Source organism: Hemicordylus capensis, chromosome 1 (assembly GCF_027244095.1).
Source record: "Hemicordylus capensis ecotype Gifberg chromosome 1, rHemCap1.1.pri, whole genome shotgun sequence".
In the NCBI taxonomy this organism is placed as follows: domain Eukaryota; kingdom Metazoa; phylum Chordata; class Lepidosauria; order Squamata; family Cordylidae; genus Hemicordylus; species Hemicordylus capensis.
The window spans coordinates 364430233-364455018 of record NC_069657.1 but is presented as its reverse complement, the minus strand read 5'-3'; the positions used below and the strand labels follow the sequence as shown (position 1 = coordinate 364455018).

Genomic DNA, 24786 nt, shown 5'->3' with positions numbered 1-24786 from the left:
ATTCCACTGCCAAGATAGAAGGAAAAAAGCAATGAAAACTATGAAAATAATATACACAACACAATCCTTTTTGTATTCAAGCATTCAGCCAAACCCATCAGTTGATATAAATATTGCAACAAAGACGATAGTCTAAGGATAAGCAATCCTCTTCAGTGTGATACTACTCCTTAATAGGAGACGGGAGTGGGAAAATGAAGCAAAAGAAGCCAACAGTATATGTGGAATCACCAACATAGAATACTGGTGATTAGCCAAAGAACATAGATAGCAAGTGTCAGGCAGGCCTGGGTCCAGTTAATAACTGGACAGGAGACCATCTGAGGATACTGAGATACTCAGATATGGAAAGCCAGCATGGTGTAGTGGTTAGTGTGTTAGACTAGGACCAGGGAGACCCAGGTTCAATCCCCGTTCAGCCAGTAAACTCACTGGGTGACTACAAAAGGAAGCGAGCATCAGCACCACGGTGTTTAATATTTCCAACCTAGGAATAAGCCTCACAGAACTCATGAAAGGCTGCTCTGGAACATACTCCCAATTCTGGAAGCGAGGAGCTCAGCGCAATAATATAACATGGCTGGGTACCCAACCAGAAAATAGGAATTTTTCATTTCAAGAATCCCACAGAGCAGTGCTTTAGAAAAGTAAACCTTTTTTCTATCTGTACTAGAGTGATGTGCCAGGTTCCTAGGCCATGCTTCTAGCGACTGCTTTAGCCTCCCCACATGCTACTTATTGTCAGACTAGTGGTGGTTCCACACTTGTGTGGAGTTTTAGAACTTTCAGAAATCCTAAACCTTGTTTATAGACCTAGAAAAACAAGGCACACAAAACTGCCTCCATTCCCATCCTTCCCTCATTTAAAACAAAGACAGAAGGGGTGGGTGGCCGGGAATGCCAGAAAGCATTTCTCTTTCTACAGGCATTTGCCAGTTCTAATTATGGTCTGATCTGATCATGGCCATTATCTGCGTGTTTCTCTGTTCCTGTGGACCCACCTTTTCATAAAACGTTTATCACTTCTCCCCTGAGCACCCCTACCCGCGTTTCAAGAATTCCCACAACTGCTAAATGAGAAGGGGAAAGCCAGAGGAGCCCCTACGCGGATCTCTTGGGACACACACAGACAGAGCTACCCGTGTTTTCGTTTTCCATCGTGGTTGTTTGTTCTCCACCATCACCACCAAATCAAGCCCCCAGAGTCTGAAAGGAGCCTCGAGCCTGCGTGGGCGACGGCAGGCGGCTGTTCTGGGTTGGGCTCTTTGCCTTTCAGGAGTTTCGCTCCAGCCCCCACGCTGCGCTCGCTCGGGCTGGAAGGAACGGAGAGAATGAACGACGGAGTTTCGTCCCGAGCAGCAGTCCTCTCTCTCTCCTGCAGGGGGCACAGCGGCTGCAAAACCCCACGGCGCAACGGGAAGACGGGAGGCAGGCTTGCAAGGAGAAGCCCGAGCGCCGCCTGGGCAGATTTCCCAGCAGGAGCTCCAAGCACGTGGAGGAGGAGCCGCCGCGAGAGGCTGCTCCAGGCCGAAGAGGCGGAGCGGGGTTGCCTGGGAGGGCGGGAGCCTCAGTGGCTGCCTGCTCCGATGGGAGCCTGAGGTCGGGGGGAGTTTGCGCTCAGGGGCAGAGAAGGAAGGGCAGGCGGGAGCGGTGCGGTTTCCCCATCTGGATTTGGGATCTCCGGTGCGGGTGGGGAGAGGCAGGATTCTTCTTCCAGGGGACCAAAGCCGGGGACTGAGGCGGAGTATGGAGCCTGTTACCAAGTGGAGCCCTAAGCAAGTAGTGGAGTGGACGAAGGGTAAGAACTGGAACTCGGGCTGCTCCTCTTTGCTCTTCGAGCCTGGCTCTGGCAGGAACTCCGACTCTTTCCCCCGTGCAGCGTCTTGCGGAGGACGCCTGCCTTCTCTCCGCTCCACTCCAGCCTCGCGCTTCTTCACCTTCTCCCAAACTTTCCCGTCTCTCTCGCTCCTTCCCTCCCTCCTCCCGCCTTCTGCTCCTGCTCTCGTCGTCCGCTCCTGTCCCCTGTGTCTACGAAGGGCATATGCTGCTGCTGCTGCTGCTGCTGCAGGAGGGATCATCATACCTGCAATTAGCGATAGCTCTTAATCCGAAGAGGGCTTTGCAAGATCTCGTTCCCTGGCTATTAGCAACACTCACGTCTTTAACTAGAAAATCCAGCCACTCGTGTGTAAACAAACAAATAGTCCAGCAGCGGCCCTGGGCATGTTCTTGCAGCTTGGTGTGAAACCCACGTTAGCGCTCCCTCTTAGGCAGCGTGTGGTTGCGTCCACATAAACAAAGGCAAACTTCACCAAGAAGTCCTGACAGCAGGCGCTATTTGGGAGTCACTCTCTCTCTTTTGACACTTTCAGAAGCACCTGGGTGGCCAAAGAGGAGCAGGAATACATGCTGCTCTTTAAAAGGGAAGAAACCCTTCACCCTCTTTATGAATTCCTGAATCCAGTTTTACCTCTCCATTGTGAACTGAAGCAGTTAAAGCGAACCAAGCTTTTCTGTTCACAATACGGTGTTGGTGTAAATGTAGCCTTCGCAGTGGTTGAGACTCCACAGATTTCTTTCTGAACAGTCTTTCAGTTTGTGGCTAACTTTGTGTGTGTGTGTGTGTGTGTGTGTGTGTGTGTGTTAGTTAGAGCTGTAGTACAAAGCATCATAAGTTGTCATCATGTAATACTGTGGCTCTTAGGTTCTGTGCACACTTCCTTGGGAGTAGATCTGTTTGACCTCAGTGGGAAATTCTTCTGAGCAAACACGAATAGGGTTGTTCTGTAGCATTTCACTGGTCACTTGTTTTCTCATGAGAGACCAGGACTGGAGTACATCCTAAGAGTGCATTATATAGTTGGCAGCATCTCCATGCCCAAGCATTCCTAACAGATTATCCTTTTGAATTGTGTGCAGTCTGTGATCATCTGTTTAGATTATAGCATATGAGAAGCTGAAGACAGGAGGAACCGGACATACCATGCCAGAAGTGTTTCTGAGGACTCTCCTGCATTCGTGACAGAGTGCATGTTTGACTTCTGGTGTCAGACTTCTGACTTCTTTCAGGGTGCCCAGTTTCTTCCTATATACTTGCTAGTGTGATGGTGTGGAACTGGCATACAGAATAAGGATCTTAAACTGGTCTGTAGAAGTTCCATTACATTGCCCACCAACTTCCCTTTTAGACTTTCTTCACTATTCTTTAGTCTAAGTTAGGCACTCCAGTACCTTGGAATGCTTTTGTGACCGTGAGTGGCACACAGTGGTGGATTTTTCAATATTTCTGTTTTGTGTAATGACTGCAAGTATGGACCCCCCAAGTTTCCCCTAGTGGATTAATATGGAGTAAAATAATACAACCTTGTAGTTAAGAGGCAGGTTTTTTTTTTGGTATTTTGTTTGGGTGTTATCCCGCCCACCTACTGATTTCTCATGGTTTTATAATCCTGTCTTGGCTCAAATGTTTGGAAATCAGTGCAGCCAAACTCTATCTTTTGTATTTGAAGGTTGTATTTGACCTGGATAGCTTTTTATTTGATGTGTATTGAATTGGACTTTATCCCCTGTTCTGCCCCTTTTGCCCATAGACCTGTTTCCTGCTTATATGTATTCTAATAAAGAAGGGGAACATGTGAGCGCCCAAATAATCTGTTTTAGTTTAAGCTGCCTTTCAAATAATAGATAGGAAATTAACTTGGCCCAGTTGTTCTCCTACAAATGGATGCTGCTGCAGTTTAAAAAAAAAAAAAAAGGAACGGAATCTGCTTTGGTAAGCAAATCTTTGGAGCCCTTTTTCTAGATGAGGATGGGAGGCTTATGTGGTCATTGGTTATAATTCACTGATTGCAATCTGGCAGCACATAGGCAAAATGACAACTTAAAACATCCTAGCTCATTTTGAAGCTTTATCAGTTGATGTGGAAGGGCTCTTTAGAGCTGACTTACCCGGCATGAGTCTGGAAAACATCTTCAAAGCAAAACAAATGGGAGGCTCTTATTTCTGGAGGGTTTGAGAAGTAGGGGAAAGGACAGCATCCTTAATCCTCCCCCCTCCCCCCAGATAATCTGACTTTTCTTGTTAAAATAAAAGTTCAACATTTCACACATTGTTCCCAGCCCTGCTTTGCCGACTTCAGCTGCCTATACTACGGATGTGCACAGAACCGGCGACGGCTGGTCCAACGGTGGGGTGTGTGTGTACCTTTAAGGAGCATGGAGAGTGCTCCTCCCGCCTCACCACATTTCCCCCTCTGGCGCTGTGATTACAAATGGTCCAGCGGGGCGGCAGCATACCTCCTTGCCTCCCCAGTGCACATTGGACCGGAAGTGACGGTGTGTGTGCATGCGGCATGCATGCGGGCACCGGGCACTTCTGGTCCGACGTGCACAGGGGTGACAAGGAAGTATGCTGCCGCCCCACGGGACCATTTTTAATCACAGTGCCAGCGGGGGAAATGTGGTGGGTGTGGGGGAGGTAAGAGCACCCTTCCTGCTCCTTAAAGGTAATCCCCTGCAGTCAAATTAGCCTGTACTGGCACTAAAGCCCAGCATGATGCTGGGATATTGCATGGCCTGGTGGTTGTGCACTGACTTCCAGTGTTGCTGCAACCGCTTTGTCCTTGGTGCTTCTGGTTCTTGGCTAGTTGCACACTTGTGGTCTTTGGAGTACCAGGACTGTGGTTAGGCCCGGGGTTACAGGGCCTGCAATGGTATGTGATATGTGCCCTGGGTTGACCACTTCTGTCCATTGCAGCAAGCTAAGCTATTATGGCAGGTTAGAAATGGGTTAAAACTTAAAAACCTTTAAAGATGAGTGTATCTTTTCTAGTGATTAAATTTCATTTGTGCGAACCCACCAAACAAATGCTATTAAGATAAATACGACACTTTATTTTTCTAGCATCAAATTGGCTTATAGTCATTGATTACCATATTTACCTGAATCTAAGGCTAGTTTTCCCCCAAGTTCTTAGATGTTAGAAATTGGGGGGTCATCTTAAATTCAGCATCCTGTTCCTTTCGGATAAAGACTGATTCAACCTCTCTTTTTAATAGAGTCATTTTAAATTGAGTCCTCTTCTATTTGGGTAAATTTCTTTCATGTTTCTCACTGACTAGAAGAATTATTTGCTTGCATTTCTAGTAAGCGGATACTAATTGAAGTGTGTGCCTGTAGCCCATGCTTAACTATTTAAAGCAGCAGTATTCCTGTTCATTTTATGGTTCAGTCTAGAATGACATTCAAGCTAGAATTGGCCACAGGGCTCATAAAGAGTGTGGCTCCTTTAAAGGCTGAGATGTAGTTGTAAATGTTGCTGTTTTGCTAAAGAATGATCTGGATAATTCCTGTGTGCTGAAATGTATTATAGTTTATTTTGTGTTAATCTTCTAACACAGATTGTTTAAAAAGGTTGCAGATTAAATGTCTGTGTTGTGCAAATGTGTGATGCCTCTCCTCTGATTCTAACTATCAGGATCCAGAGTTCTGCAACTCAAATATGCAAACTGAAATATTACATTGTGCAAATGTAACTGTTCCTTTCAGTTTTTGGTCTATGAAATAAGAGCTGCATTCAATGACCACTGATGCTGTGACTTATTTTGACAGTGCTAAAATCTATGGCTACAAAATAGTTCAGTAATAGAAAGGATTTTTGGAATATTGTCTGAGAGCTACTCTACTATAAGGCTAAGAATGTGGAGGTCCCCAATTCAAATCTCTCTACAGCCACAAACTTATTGCATGGCTTAAGGCAACCTACCATTCTCTCGGTCTCCGTGTCAGACCCCTACTCTGCTATGGGAAGAGTAACATCCTGCCTTCTGTGAGTAATCCTTACAACAGCCTGCTTGTGAAGTGCTCTGAACACTAAAAAGTATGCTTTAGAAAATGGCAAATAGATAGCTGCGGGGAGTTGGGACAAGGCTTTTAATTAAAACTAATTTTAAACTGTTTAATTGTTTTGTTCTGTGAAACTGTTTCAGTTGTTTCTATTCGTTCTTTATATTGTATTGGATCATGTACACTGCCTAGGGGTACATATATCAGATGGTTCTATAAATTGGATAAATAAATAAATAAATAAATAAAGCTTTTTGGAGTAGGATCGAGAACTATACAACTGACCAATTGCATGACACACAACTGAGCTTTGTATTTGAAACCCTCCCAGAAGCTGTGAGCTGCTTCAGTTTCCAGGTTGTTAAGATTTGCATCTCCCATCTGCTCCTCTGCATCAGGAGTAGGCAGACTTCTATTATTTATTTATTTAAAATATTTGTGCCCCGCCCCACCAGTACACTGCTGCTTGGGGTGGCTCACAACAATAAAATAGATATACAATAAAAGTAATAAAACTAACCAAATTGTGTAAACAAGTTAAAAGTCAGGTTAAAAACCACAATCAGTATTAAGTTCAAATTAAAAGTTAATTTAAAAGCTAAAAACTGATAACTATAAAAACTGAAAACTAAAGAACCTACCAGATATAACCAAAGATGGAGCATTAAAAAGCCTCCTTAAAAAGGTATGTGTTTTTTTTTAAACAACTAAACAACTTTAAGAACTTTAGGTTTGTGGAATCTTCTTTGTTTTTTACTAGAACCCCAAGTCCACTAACTGGTAAAGTGTGCCATTAAGTTGATTCCAATTCCTGGTGCCCACAGAGCCCTGTGGTTTTCTTTTGGAAGAATACAGGAGGGGTTTACCATTGCCTCCTCCTGCACAGTATGAGATGATGCCTTTCAGCATTTCCCTATATCGCTGCTGCCCGATATAGTACCAGCAGGGATTCCAAGTTGCAACCTTCTGCTTGTTAGTCAAGCATTTCCCCACTGCACCATTAGGTGGCTTCCACTAACTGGAGCCGGGTGCAAATAATGGCAAGTGGAGTTGGATGCAAAATGGTGGCTCAGGGAACAACTTGCATATACAAGTATAAATCTAAATTTGGGTTGCTGGTTACAGATTAACTTGCTGCAAATCATCCAGCCATCTCCCAGTAGTTCTCAATCGACCTTCTGCCCATCCCTACTCCACATGCCTCTTAAAGATACTGGCAGAATTTAGAGGGCCATGCATAATGTTCTATATATGGAGGCTTTTCAGACCTCATCTGTTCCCACCACAGCCCCCCACATCAGTTTGCTCCTGAAGACCAGGAGATCTTCTGGAGCTGCATTTGATGTAGTGCAAATGAGTAGAATTGGAAGGGGGAAAGAGCAACCTGTGCACATCTGGAAGAGCTCTAGGCAAGCCTTCCCTGCTTAATCAAGGCTTAACTTAACCACAGCCTGCAGTTTTAACTTTTGTTTTTTGTTTTTTTGGTGCTTGTGCTTTGAACAGGAGAGATTCACATCTTCGAGAATAAAAAAAAAATCATGCTCACAGTGTGAATTTGACCTCTTGGTTGAACATCAGAAGTTTTACTAATGCTACATCATGTCTGATGAGTTTGTAATAGAGCAGTGGGCTGGAAAAAAGTGAGTCTTTATGGGCACATGCTAATCTCTTCCAGTGCTTTCGGACATCAGAGATGTCATTTAAAAGCATGTAAGTAGCTGGGTAATTGCATTGGTGTAAAGTTTCATTTTTAATCCTCAGCCAAGAAAAAAATGCCTTTTTTGGCAGTGCTTTCTGAGGCTATTGTGCCCAACCAAATCTTTACATTTTAATAATGTTACTTTAGCCCTTGGTGGGGGCAGAAAGATAGTATATTAATTTAAATAATAGCTTTATAAAGACAAGTGTTCTAGGTGATATTGCTCCTAAAGTACCAGGTTATCCCTGCTAACTAAGCAAAGGTAAAAGTAAAGTGTGCTGTCGAGTCGGTGTCGACTCCTGGCGACCACAGAGCCCTGTGGGGTTTTTTTTGGTAAAATACAGGAGGGGTTTACCATTGCCATCTCCTGCGCAGTATGAGATGATGCCTTTCAGCATCTTCCTATGTTGCTGCTGCCCAATATAGGTGTTGCCCATCATCTGGGAAACGTACCAGTGGAGATTTGAATCGGCAACTTCATGCTTGCTAGGCAAGTCATTTCCCCACTGCGCAAGAGGCACCTTTTACAGTGTTAGCTCTTTTATACTTAGCAGGGGGAGAGCAAGTATCCCTGTTCATCCCAGCATAATAGCCTTTTCAGTGCTGTTGTTGGTGTCTCCTTTGTTTCTTTTTAGATTGCAAGTCCTTTTGCAATAGGGAACCATTTCCTCATACCTTTTGGTATGTAAACTGCTTTGAGAACTTTTGTGGAAAAGGCTATAATCCGCTACAGATATATAAATATTTGTAACAATAATAAAGTCCATATTTATTTGATTAGCAATAACTTGAAATAGCACTTCAGAGTTGAAAAGAAACCACTTTGGTTTGGGGAGGGGGCAAGGTTTGTAGGAAACTGGTATTTTTGGCTACTGGAAAAGGTGTTCTCAAATGTCATTGTGACAACCCTTCTTGAGTCAAAAAGATTGGTTTTCACGATCCTTAGAGTCATGACAAGCAAATGAGAGGCAGATGTTCAATTTGTGGCCTTCAATGTTCAAATGGTGACTTTCTTCCAGGGCCAGGTGAAAGCAGATCAGTAAGAGGGAGGCCTTTCAGATGCACAGCTGTACCCAGAAATCCCAAATGTCTATGGGACAATGAAAGAGTTCTGCATTGTCCCTCAGAACCATTGATAATGAAGGACACACTTGTATTGCCCTGAGTCAGGGGAAGTGAAGGTAGATCATTGTTATCCCCAGGTTATGTGCAGTGTCTGTCTGTCTTGTCTGTCTGTCTGTCTCTCTCTCTCTCTCTCTCAAGAATGGGAGAACATCTTATTGCATGCATGTTCTCAGAGGCTCATTTCACACTTTGGAGATTCACTAGGAAATTCTGGTATGCAGATGCCATTACATTAACGTCACATGAAGATCAAAACGCTTTATAAGTGCAGGGACTGGAGGAAATGGCTGGGAGTGATTGTATCCATTTTCATACTGTTCACTGGAAAAATGAAGATATATCCTGTGAAAGTTCATCTGCTTCTAACTTCTTTTTTCAAGAAGAGCCAAAATATGCTGCCCTTTGAAACCTGTTCTTTTCAAAAGTATTCGGGCGGGCATAGCCTCTAGTCAGATTACTAATTTTAAAAAGACACTATTGTTTACTCTCTGTGCAAACATACCTCTGTTGGAAAACTTTTGCATACGTTTATATTGGCTTGTTTTACTGAGACTTTGTTCCAGAAAAATACTTGATGGATCATATTAAATTAAGCTTTTAATACTTGTAGACTGCAAGCTGTATTTTTGGCATATTTGATACCTACTCTCAAGGTGCATACTGAGGATCACAACTGAGTTTAATTACTCTGGAATAACTGCCATCTTCTGGTTCTGCATTCATAGTTGCTAATCTGGAGCATGTGTTGCTTGAGTGTCCACATTTTTAAAAATGCTTGCCAAGCATTTCTGTAAACCGAGCCACCTGATCTGCACCAGATGGGCCCTGCTTCGTTGTGGGATTAAGAGATTCATTTTTAAAAATAATTGGTTGTTTGTCTTAAGAATTAATGAGACCTACTTGCTGATGAAAGAAAGTTTTGCACACAAACTAAATGGAAACTTAAGACTCCTTAGTGTTAGAGCATCTGCTTAGCATGCAGAAGCTCCCAGTTTCAATCCCTGGCATCTCCAGGTAGGATTGGGAGACACTTCAGGACTGCCTAAATGTTTGTAGAAGCACTTCTAGGGATGTGCATGAACCCTATTTGGAGGCCCTTTTCGGGGCCTCCAAACAGGTTCGAATGACTGGCAGTTTGTTTGGCTGGCGGGTCAGCCGGTTCGAAGGCAGGGGGGCATACCTTTAAGGGTGGAGGAGGGTGCTCTTACCCCCTCCTGCCACGTTTCCCCTGCCAGCGCTGCACTTTAAAGGATCACTCTTGCTTGTGTGCATGTTGGGCACAGGTGCGACGTGTGTGCTTGTGCCAATGTATGCACGCGCACGGGGTAATTCCTGTCACTTCTGGTTCGAAGAGGGAACGTGCCGGCAGGGAGGTATGCTGCTGCCCCCAGACCCTTTTAAAGTGCAGCACCGGCAGGGGAAACGTGGGAGGGGTAAGAGCACCCTCCCTCACCTTTAAAGGTGTTCCTCCCACCACCAGCTTCAAACCGACCCCTGCCGGTTCCATGCACATCCAGAGCCACTTCCAGTCAGTGTAGATAATCCTGAGCTAAATGAGGCGCAGCGGGGAAATGCTTGACTAACAAGCAGAAGGTTGCCGGTTTGAATCCCTGCTGATACTATATTGGGCAGCAGCGATATAGGGAGATGTTGAAAGCCATCATCTCATACTGCGTGGGAGGAGACAATGGTAAACCCCTCCTGTATTCTTCCAAAAGAAAACCACAGGGCTCTGTGGGCTCCTGCAGTCAAAATCGACTTGACTTGACTGAGAAGTCTTCTGCGCGAGCGTGCTTCATGTCGACGTGAAGCACACGCGCACAGAAGACTTCTGGGTCCTGGGAGCCTAAGGCAGTCTGAGCTTTTAGAAGTGGAACGGGGGAAGGGGCGGCAGGGAGGTATCCTGCTGCCCCAGTTACTGCTGCCGCAATACCTCCGTAGGCATTATGCTGCAACCCCCCCCCCTTAGGGGATAGCTTTAAAGACGTGAAGCGCGCACGCAGAAGACTTCTCTTGGTCCTCCTGGGAGCCTTGAGCAGTGGAACGGGGGAAGGGGTGGCAGGGAAGGTATCCTGCCGCCCCAATTCTAAAGGAACTATGGGCGCCGGAGGGGGAAAGCGGCGGGAGGGGTAAGTAAACCCTCCCCCTGCTCTTAAAGCAACCCCCCACCCGAATCACCCTAACCCCAAACCGCCCAGGTCCGGACCGGTCTGGAGGCCTTTAGAATGGCCTCCGAACCGGTCCGGGCACATCACTAGTCAGAAACAATCCCCTGCTCCTCTTCCTAGCTCTGCATTTGGAGCTGGAGAGGGTATGGAGATTATCTGGATGCCCCATAAAAGACCAGCGACCTCTGCTCCTCTCTCCAGCTGCAACTGTGGAGCTGGGGAAGGGATTGTTTTGGTGCTGTGCTGCCAAGGTGCTTTAAGCATCCAAACTTCTTGGATGCTTCAGACATTTCTGCATGCAGCATAACTCTGGGGACAGACTTCTCCCTTGCTTCAGTCTGGAGATGTGCAGATTTTGACATGCTCTCCGCTGGCAGAAATACTCATCGTGGTGAGGGTGGTGAGCAGAACTGTGGACTGCTGCTGTTTACCATTGTTCAACTGAACTTGCTGTTTAGATGGTTAAAGGGTTACTTCTGACCGCGTGTTAAATGACAGCAGAAGCAGCCATTCCTGCCTGCGTTATTCAGCATAGGAGCCCAAGTCCAAGCTGGAACAGATGCTTCCCCTTGCTTAGCAGAAGAAGAAACAGCCTTTCTGTTCCCTTGAGCGCAGGGAGTGGGGATTCGGGATTGGTCTGGGTGCAGAACCTTTCTCAGTGGACTATTTAAATATCCATGGGCTTTAGGCCCCTGCCCAGCCCTGCTGGCTGTTGTCATAAGAGCAAGGACTTGTGAGATTGCACAGTGTTTTTCATTGACTGGATCTCCTATGCCAGTGGTCTTCACTGTTTTTCAAGTGGTGGCCACTTGACAAAATCTTTCAACATGAGAGCGATTTCCCACTGCACTGACCTCCGCACAGTTCTGCGCTTTCCCAGTGCTGGGGTGGGGGATGGCTTTAAGTGAACTGGTGCCCTATCAAGCTTCAGGGCCATCTGGGAAGTGTACTCCCTAATACTCTCTGAGGAAAGTGCTGGAAAGGTCTACACTTCCCCGAACTCCATGCTTGTCTTCTAAGATGGCGCTGGTGCTGCTTTACAGAGTTCCGTTCCCCTTACAGGAGCCTCACGGGCGCCATTCGAAGTGCAGCACTGTGTGGTGGGCGTGGTCACCTCCCTGTGGTGCCAGGTAGGCTGTGTGGAATGTTCGGCTTCAGCTGAAGCTTTGCACAGGCCTAAAATAAACGGTCAGGGAGCTGCATTTAGGGTTGGAGAGTGCCACCACTGGCTCCTGGGCCTTGCAGTGAAGAATCCTGCTCTGTGTTATAGAACTATAGGTGCACTTCTTTTCTTTTTTGTGTGTGAGCACAGTTGAATTTAAAATTTGACAGGGCCATCAGAGGCCAGATACAATTGCCATGGAGACGAATTCTACCCTTTGGGCTGGCAGCTGACTGTTCATATCCTATCTATATTATTAATCCCCGTAGACGTGCCTCTGTGGGGATGCGTCTCGGCAACCCAGCGGATTGGCTGGGAAGCCGAGGTGCCGGATTGGCTGGGCGGTGGAGCTCATGTGCGGCAGGATTCATGAGACTGTTGAGCTGCTGCCCAGGGAAATGGCGGACGGGTGGGCGGGCGGCAGCGGGACCAGCCGTGGCGGGCACTGCGCGCCGCCAGTGTGAGGAAGCGGCAGCAGGAGCAAATGGGCCAGCAAGCCGGTCAGAAACCACAAGCGGGGAGAGGGGGGGAGAGAAGCGAGAGGGTGGGCGGTGGTTAGAGACACCTGGGGGAAGAGTTAGGGAGAAGGGGCTGAAGGGGGGGTAGCCAGGGAGAACTAGGGGCGCAGATGCTATGCACCCGGTCAACTAGTAGCTTTGTATTTCTGTACCTCACAGCCAGAAAGCTCAGACAGACATGTGGCATTGCTGGCGCTATATAGATAGGCACTATTCTAGCACTAGCCCGTGAGCAATGGCCTCTTGTTATGAGTACAACACGGGATGAAAGAGAGAGCGAAAGACCTGGCTGAACTAGGAAAGAAGTGAACAGTTGCTCTGTTAAGTTAATTATTTATTAATCTCTTAGGTTTATACTGTCCCCTTCAAAGACCTTGGAGAAACAAAGCTGAAGTTCCCAGTAGCTTTCCATCCAGTGTGTACTGGCTCATTCTGGAGCAGCTTCCAGGATGGAAGATCACCTCAGTGGGCCTCATCATGCATCGCCTTGGCAGTATAGCTGCTCTAGTGTGGCTCCTTCCTGCATCTACAAATACGACGAATATTTCTCATATAGAAGGCCTGGGCCACGACGTAGGAGTTGCCCATGCAGCCCTTTCCTGTTCTTGCATTGCTCCAGTTTCTGGAAGATGTGATGTTGACATGGGGAGGAACCACAGAATACTTGTGTGACTGGGGGCATCTGACATTGTTGTCACAATAGGCATAGAAAGAGCACTGCGGCAGCTCCCATAACTCAAAGGTGACATGATGAGACCCACGGCATATGCCAGACCATTCTCAAGTATTGGAACTTTTGAAAACGAGGCCTGAAGTTTAGTTTGACATATGTGATTGCGTACAAGGTAGATCTTTTTTGCTTCCTATGAGAAAATGAGGCAGATTTTGCCTTTATTTTTGACTTGAAAACATCTGCAGCTATGATGCGAGAACACTAGTGGAAGGTCATAAGTAATAATTCTGAATTACTGAATCGTCTTGGTTTCATTGAAATATATTTTATTCTGTCGGTGATGTCAGTGAGGGCATATGTTGAATGGAAGGTGTTCTATTATTTTCTTCCGCCTCTGTGCTTAAAGTTAAGGAGCCTTAGTTTTAAAAACTTATTTCCCAAATACTGTAAAGGCCCTTGTTTTTGCGGGTTTTTTTTTTGGTTTTTTTATTGACTACTGACAGCAGAAACTGAACCGCCTTTCAGGTTGTTCATATGGCCTGCAAGTGTTAATTCCCTTACCCATGAAACCATTGCATCAGAGTTGTTTACTTTCACAAGTTTTAAAACCTAGAGGGGGCACAGAAATAGCAAGGAGTGCCACATGGGTTTTTTTGTTTTGTGTTAAGCCTGTGGCCTTCTTCGTATTCACTTGAGAGCACCTAACTAGTGTTGCTAGGTATGAAGTAACGCAAGTCTAATTGTATGGGTGTCTTTACATTCTGGCTTGCAAGTGCTTTGTTTCCCTCTTCTTAATACTTAAACTGAGGTCCGTTAATTCTGCTGTAGAAGAATTTCCTTTTGTTTCCTAGAGGTTAAAAATATATTGAAAGAAGTTTTGCGTAATAGGCCAGGAAAATGCCTTTGAATGGATATTTTGTCAAACTATCTGTTGCAGTTCTCAGTAAGGTCAGCCAATGAATACTCTGTTGTCAGACTGTGTTTTTGTTTAAAGAGAAAGAAAGAAAGAAAGAGAGAAAGAAAGAAAGAAAAGGTAATTAACCAAAGTTGGTTTACCAATTTATTCACTTTATACAGACATGATCACTTCTTGAAATGAAGTAGTTCCAACTGGAAAGGGGAATGGCTGCTTGCATTTTCAGTTTGAGATGATGCTTTCCTTGCACCAAAGGGTCATAGTTGCACAAGCATTGCTTTTGCCCCCTTAATGTGAAAGTGTACATCAGGATGCACAAATTCAGTCCCCCAGCTGTGTTGGACTACAGCTCCCATCATCCTCTGCCACAGTGCCCAGTAGTCAACAATGATGGGAGACCTAAGTTGTGCAGCCCTGGTGTACATAATCTGCTCTGTTGCTTTGACCTTCCAGTTTTAAAGGACTATGATGACGAAGAATATTTATATGCCGCTCTTCAACCAAGTTCTCAAAGTGGTTTACATAGAAATATAAATAATACATAAATAAGATGGTTTCCTGTCCCCAAAGGGCTCACAATCTAAAAAGAAACATAAAGTAGACACCAGCAACAGTCACTGGAGGGATGCTGTGCTGGGGTTGGATAGGGCCAGTTGGTCTCCCCCCTGCTAAATATAAGAGAATCACCACTTTAAAAGATGTCTCTTTGCTCTGTTAGCAGGGAACTAGAACTCTATCCCATAGTTCTAATCCAAAATCGTGCATTCATTCTCATTTATTTTTTAATTTCTGCAAGTTAAAGTGGTTGCCTTAACTTTTGCACCACACAAGTATTTTGTATAGTCACGAAAATTATGCTGGCTCCACGCACCTGCACTTTGCCTTGATCTTCCAGCTTGTCATTGGACTGGGGAGGGAGGTGTCCAGAGAGAAATTCAGCAAGTGCAGCTTCCTCAGATTGTGTTAGCTCTCTGGTGTGTTTTATATTTTTCAAGTATTTGGATTCTTTGCTGTATAATAACTTCTCCTCAATGAATCCCTATGAGGATTCATTACATACCTTCATTTCTTCTATTCATTTTGACTGTCTTTGGACAGTGCCTACTGTCAACTGCCATGTGCCAACTACACCCCCTCACCTGCAAGGCAGTGGGGTACTTAGTTTATTTTAAAGGAATTTTTTGAAGTGTTTAGATTCTTTGGGGTCTTCATTACACATCTTCATTTCTTCTGTTCATTTTGACCCCACTGCTTTGCAGGTGGGGGTGGAGAATTAATGGAATCCCATGTGCCAACTACCCCCCAGCCTTCAAGCCACTGGATACTCGGTTTATTTTCTAGGAATTTTTGAGGTGGTTAGACTCTGGTGTCTAAAGTTTAGGAAAGGTTATTAGACACCAAAGAGTCTAAACATTTGAACAGAAAGAGGGCTGCCTGGGACAAATAAATATTTTATTAAATAACTCTCCCTGGAAGTTTCTCACACCACTTTTTTTTGTTAGCATTTCCTCCGGAATCGAGGTGTGCTTTCACATATCGGCCAAATTAACCCTGAAGTCCCTGTGAGCTATCGGGGAGCACTTAACACACACTTTGGGTTTTTCATTGCAAGTTTGAGTGTAGCCCTATATTATTATTATTATTATTATTATTATTATTATTATTATTATTATTTCTTGTTTACACAGACAGGTGTTATTGACTGGTTTGTTGTTGTTGTTGTTGTTATTACATTTATATCCCGCTCTTCCTCCAAGGAGCCCAGAGCAGTGTACTACATACTTGAGTTTCTCTTTCACAACAACCCTGTGGAGTAGGTTAGGCTGAGAGAAAAGTGACTGGCCCAGAGTCACCCAGCTAGTTTCATGGCTGAATGGGGATTTGAACTCGAGTATATCCGGGGTCAAAAAAATCGACTTTTGGGGGGCAACATTGAACTCGCAGCAAAGCTTTGCAGAAAACCCATGGTAAAGCCTGCTGTCTGGGAAAGCTCTCTCTGAATATCCTCGTCTTGGTGCCACAGTTAAATTTCTAGGCACCATGGCTCCCTAGCACCTGGGATTTGTCTCAATATGTGCCACTTTGTGTTGTCTAGTGTCCAGTACTAATATGATCATGGGGTCCTAGTGTTGACATACATAATTTAAAACTGTGGAGTGGAACTCATCTGCCCGTGCTAACCAAGCTTTTATTTCTGTTCACATTGAGTTTCTGTTGCAGGTTTCTATACTGATAAAGTGAAATGCAGGAACAGGGAGCCCAATTTCTAGTTATCAGACCTCCAGTGATTCCTGCAAATTGATGGTGGGCAGCTGTTGTTGCATTGTGCTACTCTCTGGGTGGCACCACTGCGTGGTGGGTGTTTCCTGTGAAATTTTGGGCACCTGATCCCAGATGGCAGCACAGTGGAACAATTACAGGCAACTTCTGCTGGTGCAGGTACACATCTGTGTTGGGGGCAGCCTGCCAAATATTGTCAGATTCTGTTGCTAGCGGTGGTTAGATGGGCTTTACACTTAATTGGAATCTTTCTATCCCAGCCCTAACTGCCCAAGGGAGACTTCTAATTAACCATGGAAATATTCGACCCTCGCTGACTGTGCATTGATCATGGGCAGAGAGAGAAATTTTTTAGCCAGTGAAGTCAACCTTGAAATGTTCATACTCAGTGTGAATAAGTATGTGGACTCTAAAGCAATAATTGTACCATAACTGGAAATAGGGATGAGCTTCTTGTTTTGTCTGTGTAAAACGCTTCCCATAGGAAAAACTTCTGAGCTTTTTTTCGGTTGAAAAATGGTTTGTGGGGGTTCCATTCTCACCTATAGGCACAAATACGGAAACCGTGTAAATGGGCTTCTCTTTACCCCCTGTACAAATAATGTGCTTAGAACAGAAACCGGGTTGCCAGGGCCAAAGATTTTTTTATTAAGTAATTCTACCCCGGAGTATCCTTGTCTAGGCACCATGGCTCTCTGGCACTTGGGATTTGTCAAGCCCTGATGTAACTGAAAAAGTAACTGTCTTCCCTAACAATACTTAAGCGTGTGTATGTTTAAGTGGGGGTGTTGGCATCCTTACCAACCAAGCAGTGCTCAAAAGATGTTGCTGTCTCCCCATTTAGACAGAACGGGGAGTGTGCACATTCTTTCAAAGACTTCTCTGCAACAGTGCTAGAAGCTTGCTAAACAGTAAAAGAAATGTGAGAGGCTGCTAATAACTACAAGCTGTGCAGTTTGGCAATACTTGTCTGAAGCCATGAAGTTCTGCACGTGGATGTCTACTGCTGCTATGGAGCATTAACTGAGTGCCAGCGGTGTGTGTTTCTGGTATTGTACAGAACACAGCAATTATGAAGCTAGCTTAGCCGTCTGCATTAGATGGACAAGATGAGAACAAATGAGTGGGCTTGTTGGATGTTGGAGGTCAGGTAAGGCAGAGCTAGGATTGTTCATCAAAGGCTTTGCCAGGTGGGGGTAGGGTTTGAGGTGACTCTTAGGAACATTGGAAGCTGCCATATACTGAGTCAGACCACTGGTCTGTCTAGCTCAGTATTGTCTTCACAGACTGGCTGTGGTTTCTCCAAGGTTGCAGGCAGGAATCTCTCTCAGTCCTATCTTGGAGAAGCTAGGGAGGGAACTTGAAACCTTCTGCTCTTCCCAGAGCGGCTTCATCCCCTGAGGGGAATATCTTGCAGTGCTCACACACATCGTCTCCCATTCATAGGCAACCAGGTTGGATCCTGCTTAGCTAAGGGGACAAGTCATGCTTGCTACCACAAGAACAGCTCTCCTCAGGAAGAGGAGATAGTCTTGAAGGAGTGGATAAAGTAGCTTGACAAATCCAGAAGGGGAGGCCTGCCTTTCATATTTTTTCCTGTAAATAATATTTGAGGCATTTTTAGTACAATAAGCTATATGTAGTCATATCCCTCCTTCTGGACTTGCAGCCCTTGGATTTCTGCTATACTGTACCGAAAGACGAAAGGAGAAAGTGGGAGTGGGGGGTGGTGGACAGTGGTTTGGGATTAGGATAATAATCTTTCCCTGTGGGGGGCAAAGGGCATGGGGTGTCTCTGGACTCAAAGCAGCCCAAATCCAGGATTAATTTAAGCACTATTGCGTCATTGTGTACAGACATGTATCTATATGTTTGTATGTGTGTTTGTCTGAGTGTGCATGCATTTATTTTTAAACAGAACCTGAGTACAGCCCTCGTCAAATACAGATAGGAAGTGGACCTGCAATGAATGCAATGTCTGAAGAACTGTATGTGCCTACAGTCTGTACTTGTGTGTACATTGTACATAAATTGCATATGTGTTAAACATAATGTGTGAATAGGACTGTAGGCACAAATTTATCTAGGGCTTCCCTTCTTTTTTATGCCAGTCATTCTCTCTGAATGCCAAATGCGAAGTCTTGCTAACCAAAGACCCTTTTTCTGGAGTATGTGACAGTTTCCAGACTTTGCTGTCCCAGCTTTGCTCTTTGGAAACCTGTTTTGGATTGTTGTAGCTCTTGGTGATTGTTAGTAAGTGAAGAGAGCGTGACAAACTTTGAAAGATGTGGATGAGGTTTCTTATGGGACATATGCTGATTGGCCTCTCTGGCAGACTCTGGACTCCAGAGCTATTCTCATGATCCTTATCTGGGTAGGAAGAGGAGTGGCAAGGCATGAGCCACTACTCCACTGCCGATTGGCGATTGTGAGAATTCTACAATCAAGGCAGGAACGGGGGGAATGATCGTCTGCGAGGTGGGTACCGAGGCAGGAAGCACAGGGCGTGCTTTCCTTCTGCCCTCACCCTGGAGCTGGGTACAAGTTCTGGGTTCACTGCTGCCACCCGCCGAGGAGGGGATTAAGCTTTTTGTCACCTGTAGGCAGCCGTGTGCCACCCTGGCTTGAGGGGCAAGGATTCCCCTTTACAAGTAAAGGACTGTGGGGTGGAGTGGGGTGGGGAGTTAAATCTTTTCCCCATGTGCAGAGTGCCCCCCAAATGGCCCAGCCTTCATCTGGAGGAGCTCTCGCTGCCACCCCCACTGTGCCGCCACCATCCTTCCACCATCCCAATGCACAGTGGCGGTTTTTAAAAGGTAGAGAAGGAAGATTTAATTTCCCCCCGCCCTTTACTTGCACACCGCTCTCAAAATTTTCCACCCCTTAAAATTTGCTGCCGTAGGGAAGAGCCTATATTGCCTATGTGTTAAGCTGCCCCTGCACCCGCCTCCATACCCAGCCCACAGATGATCATTTCCCCCTCTTCTTGTCTCGATTGAATTCTCACAATCGCCAGTCAAGAGTGCACAGGGCTCCCGCACCCAGCCTTGCTGCTACTCCTACCCAGATAAGGATTGTGAGAACTGACCTCCTCTGTCTTTTATTTTGAGACGAAACAGGGGAGTCTCCATAACCGAATTTTCAGTAGCTTAGGTTTTTTATTTTAAAAACCATCTTTAGGGTAGAAAGTTTTAAGTGAAAGTCTAAGCACAGCTAATGACTTCAATAAAAGGAATTGCCATTGCTCAGCTGATGTGATAAGAATTCCGGAAGACAGCAGCTGGAAGTGTTCAAGATGACGTATAGCACAGAAATGTTGTGGGAAGACTGCCCTGCTTCAATTCTTGACCATACTGGATTACTTTTACTTTCTGAATGTTTGTTTGGTAAATTCCGCCCAGCCCAGCCCAGGCCCACAAAAAGTGACCACAGTGCATGATGGATGTTTGGCCTTCCTTCTGTTTGTGGAAGTTGCTTGCAGTGCTAGTCTACTACTATTTTTTTTAAATTCAGTTGTTTCCAAAGTGATGCAAATCTTGTATTGCTAAGCTGCTTATCAACTTGGTATCTAAGCAGCCACAGTGGGAGCATTGTAGTGTGTGAGCGTTGTTTTCTCTGAAGGTTTTAGCTGGGTCGGAATTGTACTTACACAAATCCCAAGTATAATTGGAGAAGAATTTTAACTCCCCGTAGACAGGTCACATGCCTGACATGCCAGGGCCTTTTATTCAACATTCGTTCACAGAAGTATTCACTTCCCAGGTCCTGAACTTTCCTACGAACTTAATGATTTATACTTGCCTTAATGGAGGCTGCCCTACTGCAAGAGAGCTGCAGTGACAAATTACCAGGCTGTGTTCTCAAACACAAGCTGTAACGCAACCAATTGGCTGGCTTTTTGCAGGTGATAAAGTGTGTTTAAAATGGCTAAAACTGTGAATGATCTAACTTATTTATGTGTAAATTGCTGTGTAAATTGAATTGTATTTGGCATCTGTCTAGCTACCTGTCTGTGTCTACTCAAGTAATGTCTAGACTGTTGGGTTGTTCCTTGCATTTCAGCAGTGGTTCCTGACTTAGGTTGAACTTTCTTCTTCCAGGCAGTGATTGGGCTCCAACATTATTTCCCTTACCAAGCATGACGTGGTTCATTGTTGAGCTGCTGTTGTGCCTTTGGTGGGAGGAGTCATGGCTGTCTACCATTTTGGACTTGCCAATGCAACCTTTTCAGTTGTGTGCGAGTTTCTTCTTTGTAAGTTGAGTTTTTTTCTGAGATAATATATACATTTATGCTCACTCTCTTCTTTCTGGAAACTCTGGCTTCTGATAGGAGCAAGGCATGGGCAAGCACCTGGTGCCAGGAGGGGTGTGTGTGTGTGTGTGTCTGTCTGTCTATCTATAAATAATTTCCTGCTTTTGTTCTGAGGAGCCCAGAACAGTGTACATATGTATGTTTATCCTTGCAACAACCCTGTGAGGTAGGTTAGACTGAGAGAGAAGTGACTGGCCCAGAATCACCCAGTGAGTTTCATGACTGAATGGGGACTTGAACTCGGGTCTTCTTGGTCCTAGTCCAACACTTTAACCACTGCACCACACTGGCCAAAATTGGCCGTTTGGATTAAACAGCTATGCCATGCATATCTTGAACTGTTGTAAGAGCTACCTAGGAAAAAATGAGGCACCCACAGTGAATCCTGTGCATTCTTAATGAAGCCAGAGTTCCTGACACAGTCTTAAAAGACCAAGACTACCCCTGAGAAGCAGGGAGAGCCCTAACCAACCCCAGCACAACATCCCTTCAGTGACTGTTGTTGGTATCTGCCTTGTGTTTCTTTTTAGATTGTGAACCCTTTGGGGACAGGGGGCCATCTTATTTATGTATTCCGCCCCCCTATGTAAACTGCTTTGAGAACTATGGTTGACGAGTGGTATCTAAATATTCATAATAGTAGTAGTAGAGCCCACGCTAGAATACAATCAAGAGCAAGTCCCAAATTGTAGATCTGGCACAATAAAAAGCCTCTGCTTTCGACATCAGTCTCTGTCATGGGAGCTTGGGGCACACACTGTCTTGTGCTGCCTAGAGGTCTGCCCGGCTGAACACTCACCTGTGTGCTCGACCCCTCCCCCCTGAGCTGAATTGCTGAACTGCTAAGCTGGAACACTGGATGCTTGGGCTCCAGACTTGCAAGTTGGAATCATGATCCTTGAGCATTCCTTGCATGGACCTGTTGTGAGGAGATCTGCGGAGGACTGCCCTGGACACTTCTGGAACCAAGAGTCTTTGGGTCACTCTCTGCATTGGTCTGCTATTGGCTGATCCTCATACTTGACAGCCTGAGAACCTCTGGATTTTGGAGCAAAATCCTTAAGCCACTGAGGTGGGCTATTTCCTATGTGGGCTGGTTGTGGACTAACCCCTGGGTCTGACTGTCTGAGAAACCCAGTCCTCCCCATTGTTAGCTGTGGGCAACGTGGAGTGCCATCGACCTGGCATTTAGTTCCAAGCCAGCACCTTGCTTGCTGCTTTGGCAAAAGGTTTGCAGCCCAGGTTCCCTAAAATCTCCCCCCTTGGGCATCATGCACAAAACAGGAGGCTGAGGACAAGTACCAGAAATGCTCTGAATTCTCTCTTTTTCTCTGTCCTCCTCCTTTCTGCCCACATTCCAACACCCACCAACCATCTGTCTACTGGAGCCCTCAGTCGCTGTGCAACTGTGATTGTGCCAAGGTTGCCAGTGACCATATTTTACATTGTCTCTGCTTTATAAAATAAACATTATCTCTTGTTTTCAAAAGCCTTGTCTCCGAGTCTGTTGCTGCCCTGTGGTACCCTGATGTTGTCTTGCCCCTGCCTAGACTGCGATGTGGTCCATTTGTGATTCACGCTTGCAAATCCAGTTTTGAGCAAATTCCCCCAAGTTGGTCCAAACGATAGGTACTATACAAGGATTGCAAATCCTAGGATTTCCTCTTACAGCCTTTGCTAAGACATATAGGTACCGGGCGATCCAAGAAGGATTATCATCATTGTCCAGAAAACTTGGTCCCAGCTTTGAACCATGACTGACTGGAAGGCAGTAATAACTGGCTTGTCGCACAGGTGCAAGTACTGTGTCTGTTCATTGTTCTGGGAGATGATCAAGAATATATCTATTTTCTTCTTTGTGTGCAAGACCAAAACAAAAAAAACACCAACCTGTGCCCCATGTATTGTAAATTTGGTAGTTGTTGGAGGTGAATAGCATTAGGTTTGATGGGCTGCTAATCTGACGTGGTATAAGGTGACTTGATATAAGGTGTGTGTGTATGTGTGTATCTTGTAAAATTACCCATTTGTGCCTTTTTAGTGTGTGATGCTTTGTGTGTGTCTGCTTGATTAGGAATGTACCTGAAAAGTGCTTAAAGAAAAGTCTCCCATCAAGTCGATGTCAGCTACTGGCGACCACAGAGCCCTGTTGTTGTCTTTGGTAGAATACAGGAGGGGTTTACCATTGCCATCTCCCATGCAGTATGAGACGATGCCTTTCAGCATCTTCCTACATCGCTGCTGCCCGATATAGGTGTTTCCCATTGTCTGGGAAACATACCAGCGGGAATTTGAACCGGCAACCTCTGGCTTGCTAGTCAAGTCATTCCCTGCTGTGCCTACATGGACTTTATTTAGTTGAAATTCTCTCACCATAAAGCCAGACTCTATGTGTAAGGGCTTGTGATAGCGTCTTCTCCAGGCAGGATGTTTCCAGACTAGTTGCTGACAGCTAGATTGCAGATCAAGCAATGAATGTTTCATGGCATGTTGTAGTTAGCTACCTCTAAGTTTGGGCTACTTGCCAGCAGTGGTCCCTCTAATTTTTTTCATCTGTGTGCGGAATGAGTTTTGTTTTGGGCGGCAGTATCAAGGCAGTTTGTGCCCACATGCATTCTGAGAGGGCCCTTCCTAATTCAACCTGAGCAGGATCAAAAATTAACTGAGCAGACATCAGAAATCTTTGAGTGTGCGCGCATGTGCACACCTTAAGGGAACAGTGCTTGCCAGCAGCATGCAAATGTGGTGTTGCTACACATGACTAGTTTATGGGTGTAGCAACAGTCATTGTGGATCCTTTCATATGTGTGCACCATTAATCTGGGAACAAATATAACTGAAGGTGACAATGATGTGAGCAATAATCTTTGTTGTAATCCTCGAAAACAATGCCACATGGCAATAGGAGGTATTCCAGCCCAACCCAGGTGTTGCCCCATGTTTTCCTTGGATCCAAAAGCCAACATTGCAACATGGCTTCCTGTTTTCACTGTGGGAAAACAAAGTACTATTAGAGTTCAACGAGAGGAACCCCAGTGACTCACAAACAAGTCCTGTATCTGCAAAAATCCACAAGGGTTTTGGCAATGCCCACTCCCAGTTGTAGGCTGCACACAAAGATCTTGGAATCTGGGTGTGAGTGTACCAGGTTCAGCAGAGCAAGTAAGCATGCCTGCATGCAGGAGTAATCCAAACAGGACTGTCAGGGTATATTGCGGTCTCTTAAAAGTAAAATAAACTTGGGCTTGACCAGCTTTGAATGTGGGGCATTTGTTGACCTTCAATAATATTTGCACTTGTTCAAATGTATAAATATGACTCCTCCTAGAAAGATGTAATCTGGTTTTCTTGAGTGGTACAAGTGAAATTATTCATGGACAGCCAAGAAAATAAATCCTACAGACACATGTTTAAAAGGAGATGTTACCATTTTAGTTTGTGTGTGTGTATATAATACACATGCTGCCTTATTGTAACCATGTTCTGAAAGAGTTTTTAAATTGCACGCATATTCTTGAATGAAGTTCTTTCCAAGGTGTTTTATTCCAGACAAAGGAGATCCTGATTTTTCTGGAATTTGCATACATTTTCATATTTATGTGTGCTGTATTGGGCCTTAAACAGGATGGGGTATTGCAAATAGGGATATATAAATATGGTGCATGCAATAGGAGACATGGGAACAAACCCATTTCTCTATTTATGCATATTGAATTTTCAGACTGTGAACCAACCCTCTGTGTGTGTGTGTGTGTGTATGTGTGTATCTGGGGGTACAAAAAGCTGATAACAGGGCAAATATAAATTAGGATATGATGGAATACAGACACATAGAAGAGAAAGAACCTTAGTGGAAGAAACATAAAAGAGCAAACAGATTATGAGATTAACTTTAAAAGCAGGTAATACGCAAAAGAGAGGAGAGGCTTAAAATAAACATTAACTTTATCATTTTTTTCTTAGTAATAGCTCAAATTACAACATAAACATTTGTAAACAAAAATGGACATACTCAAGCAAACTATCTCAAACACATATTAATTTTTCTTTGAACACCTGCTAGTATGAAAATGTTGGATTCCACTAAT

At 44.9% G+C, this 24786-nt stretch overlaps 1 protein-coding gene across 9 annotated transcripts in view; it reads left to right on the top strand.

Moving 5' to 3' along the window:
- The first annotated feature begins 1291 nt into the window (after positions 1-1291).
- CNKSR3 (CNKSR family member 3) overlaps positions 1292-24786 on the top strand; it is an 88493-nt gene continuing 64998 nt past the window's right edge. Inside the window, exons 1-2 of one of the 9 annotated variants that reach the window (XM_053293352.1) lie at positions 7475-7555; positions 8491-8725. Coding sequence is in view for 2 of the 9 variants with exons in the window: in XM_053293338.1 (XP_053149313.1) it covers positions 1747-1798 (52 nt within the window). In the remaining 7 variants the exon portion in view is untranslated. Of the gene's footprint in view, positions 1799-7474; positions 7556-8490; positions 8726-11983; positions 12116-12359; positions 12500-12615; positions 12838-12866; positions 13363-13424; positions 14224-24786 lie in introns of those variants that run through there. The other 8 variants (XM_053293359.1, XM_053293374.1, XM_053293338.1 and 5 more) reach the window with 8 other exon arrangements.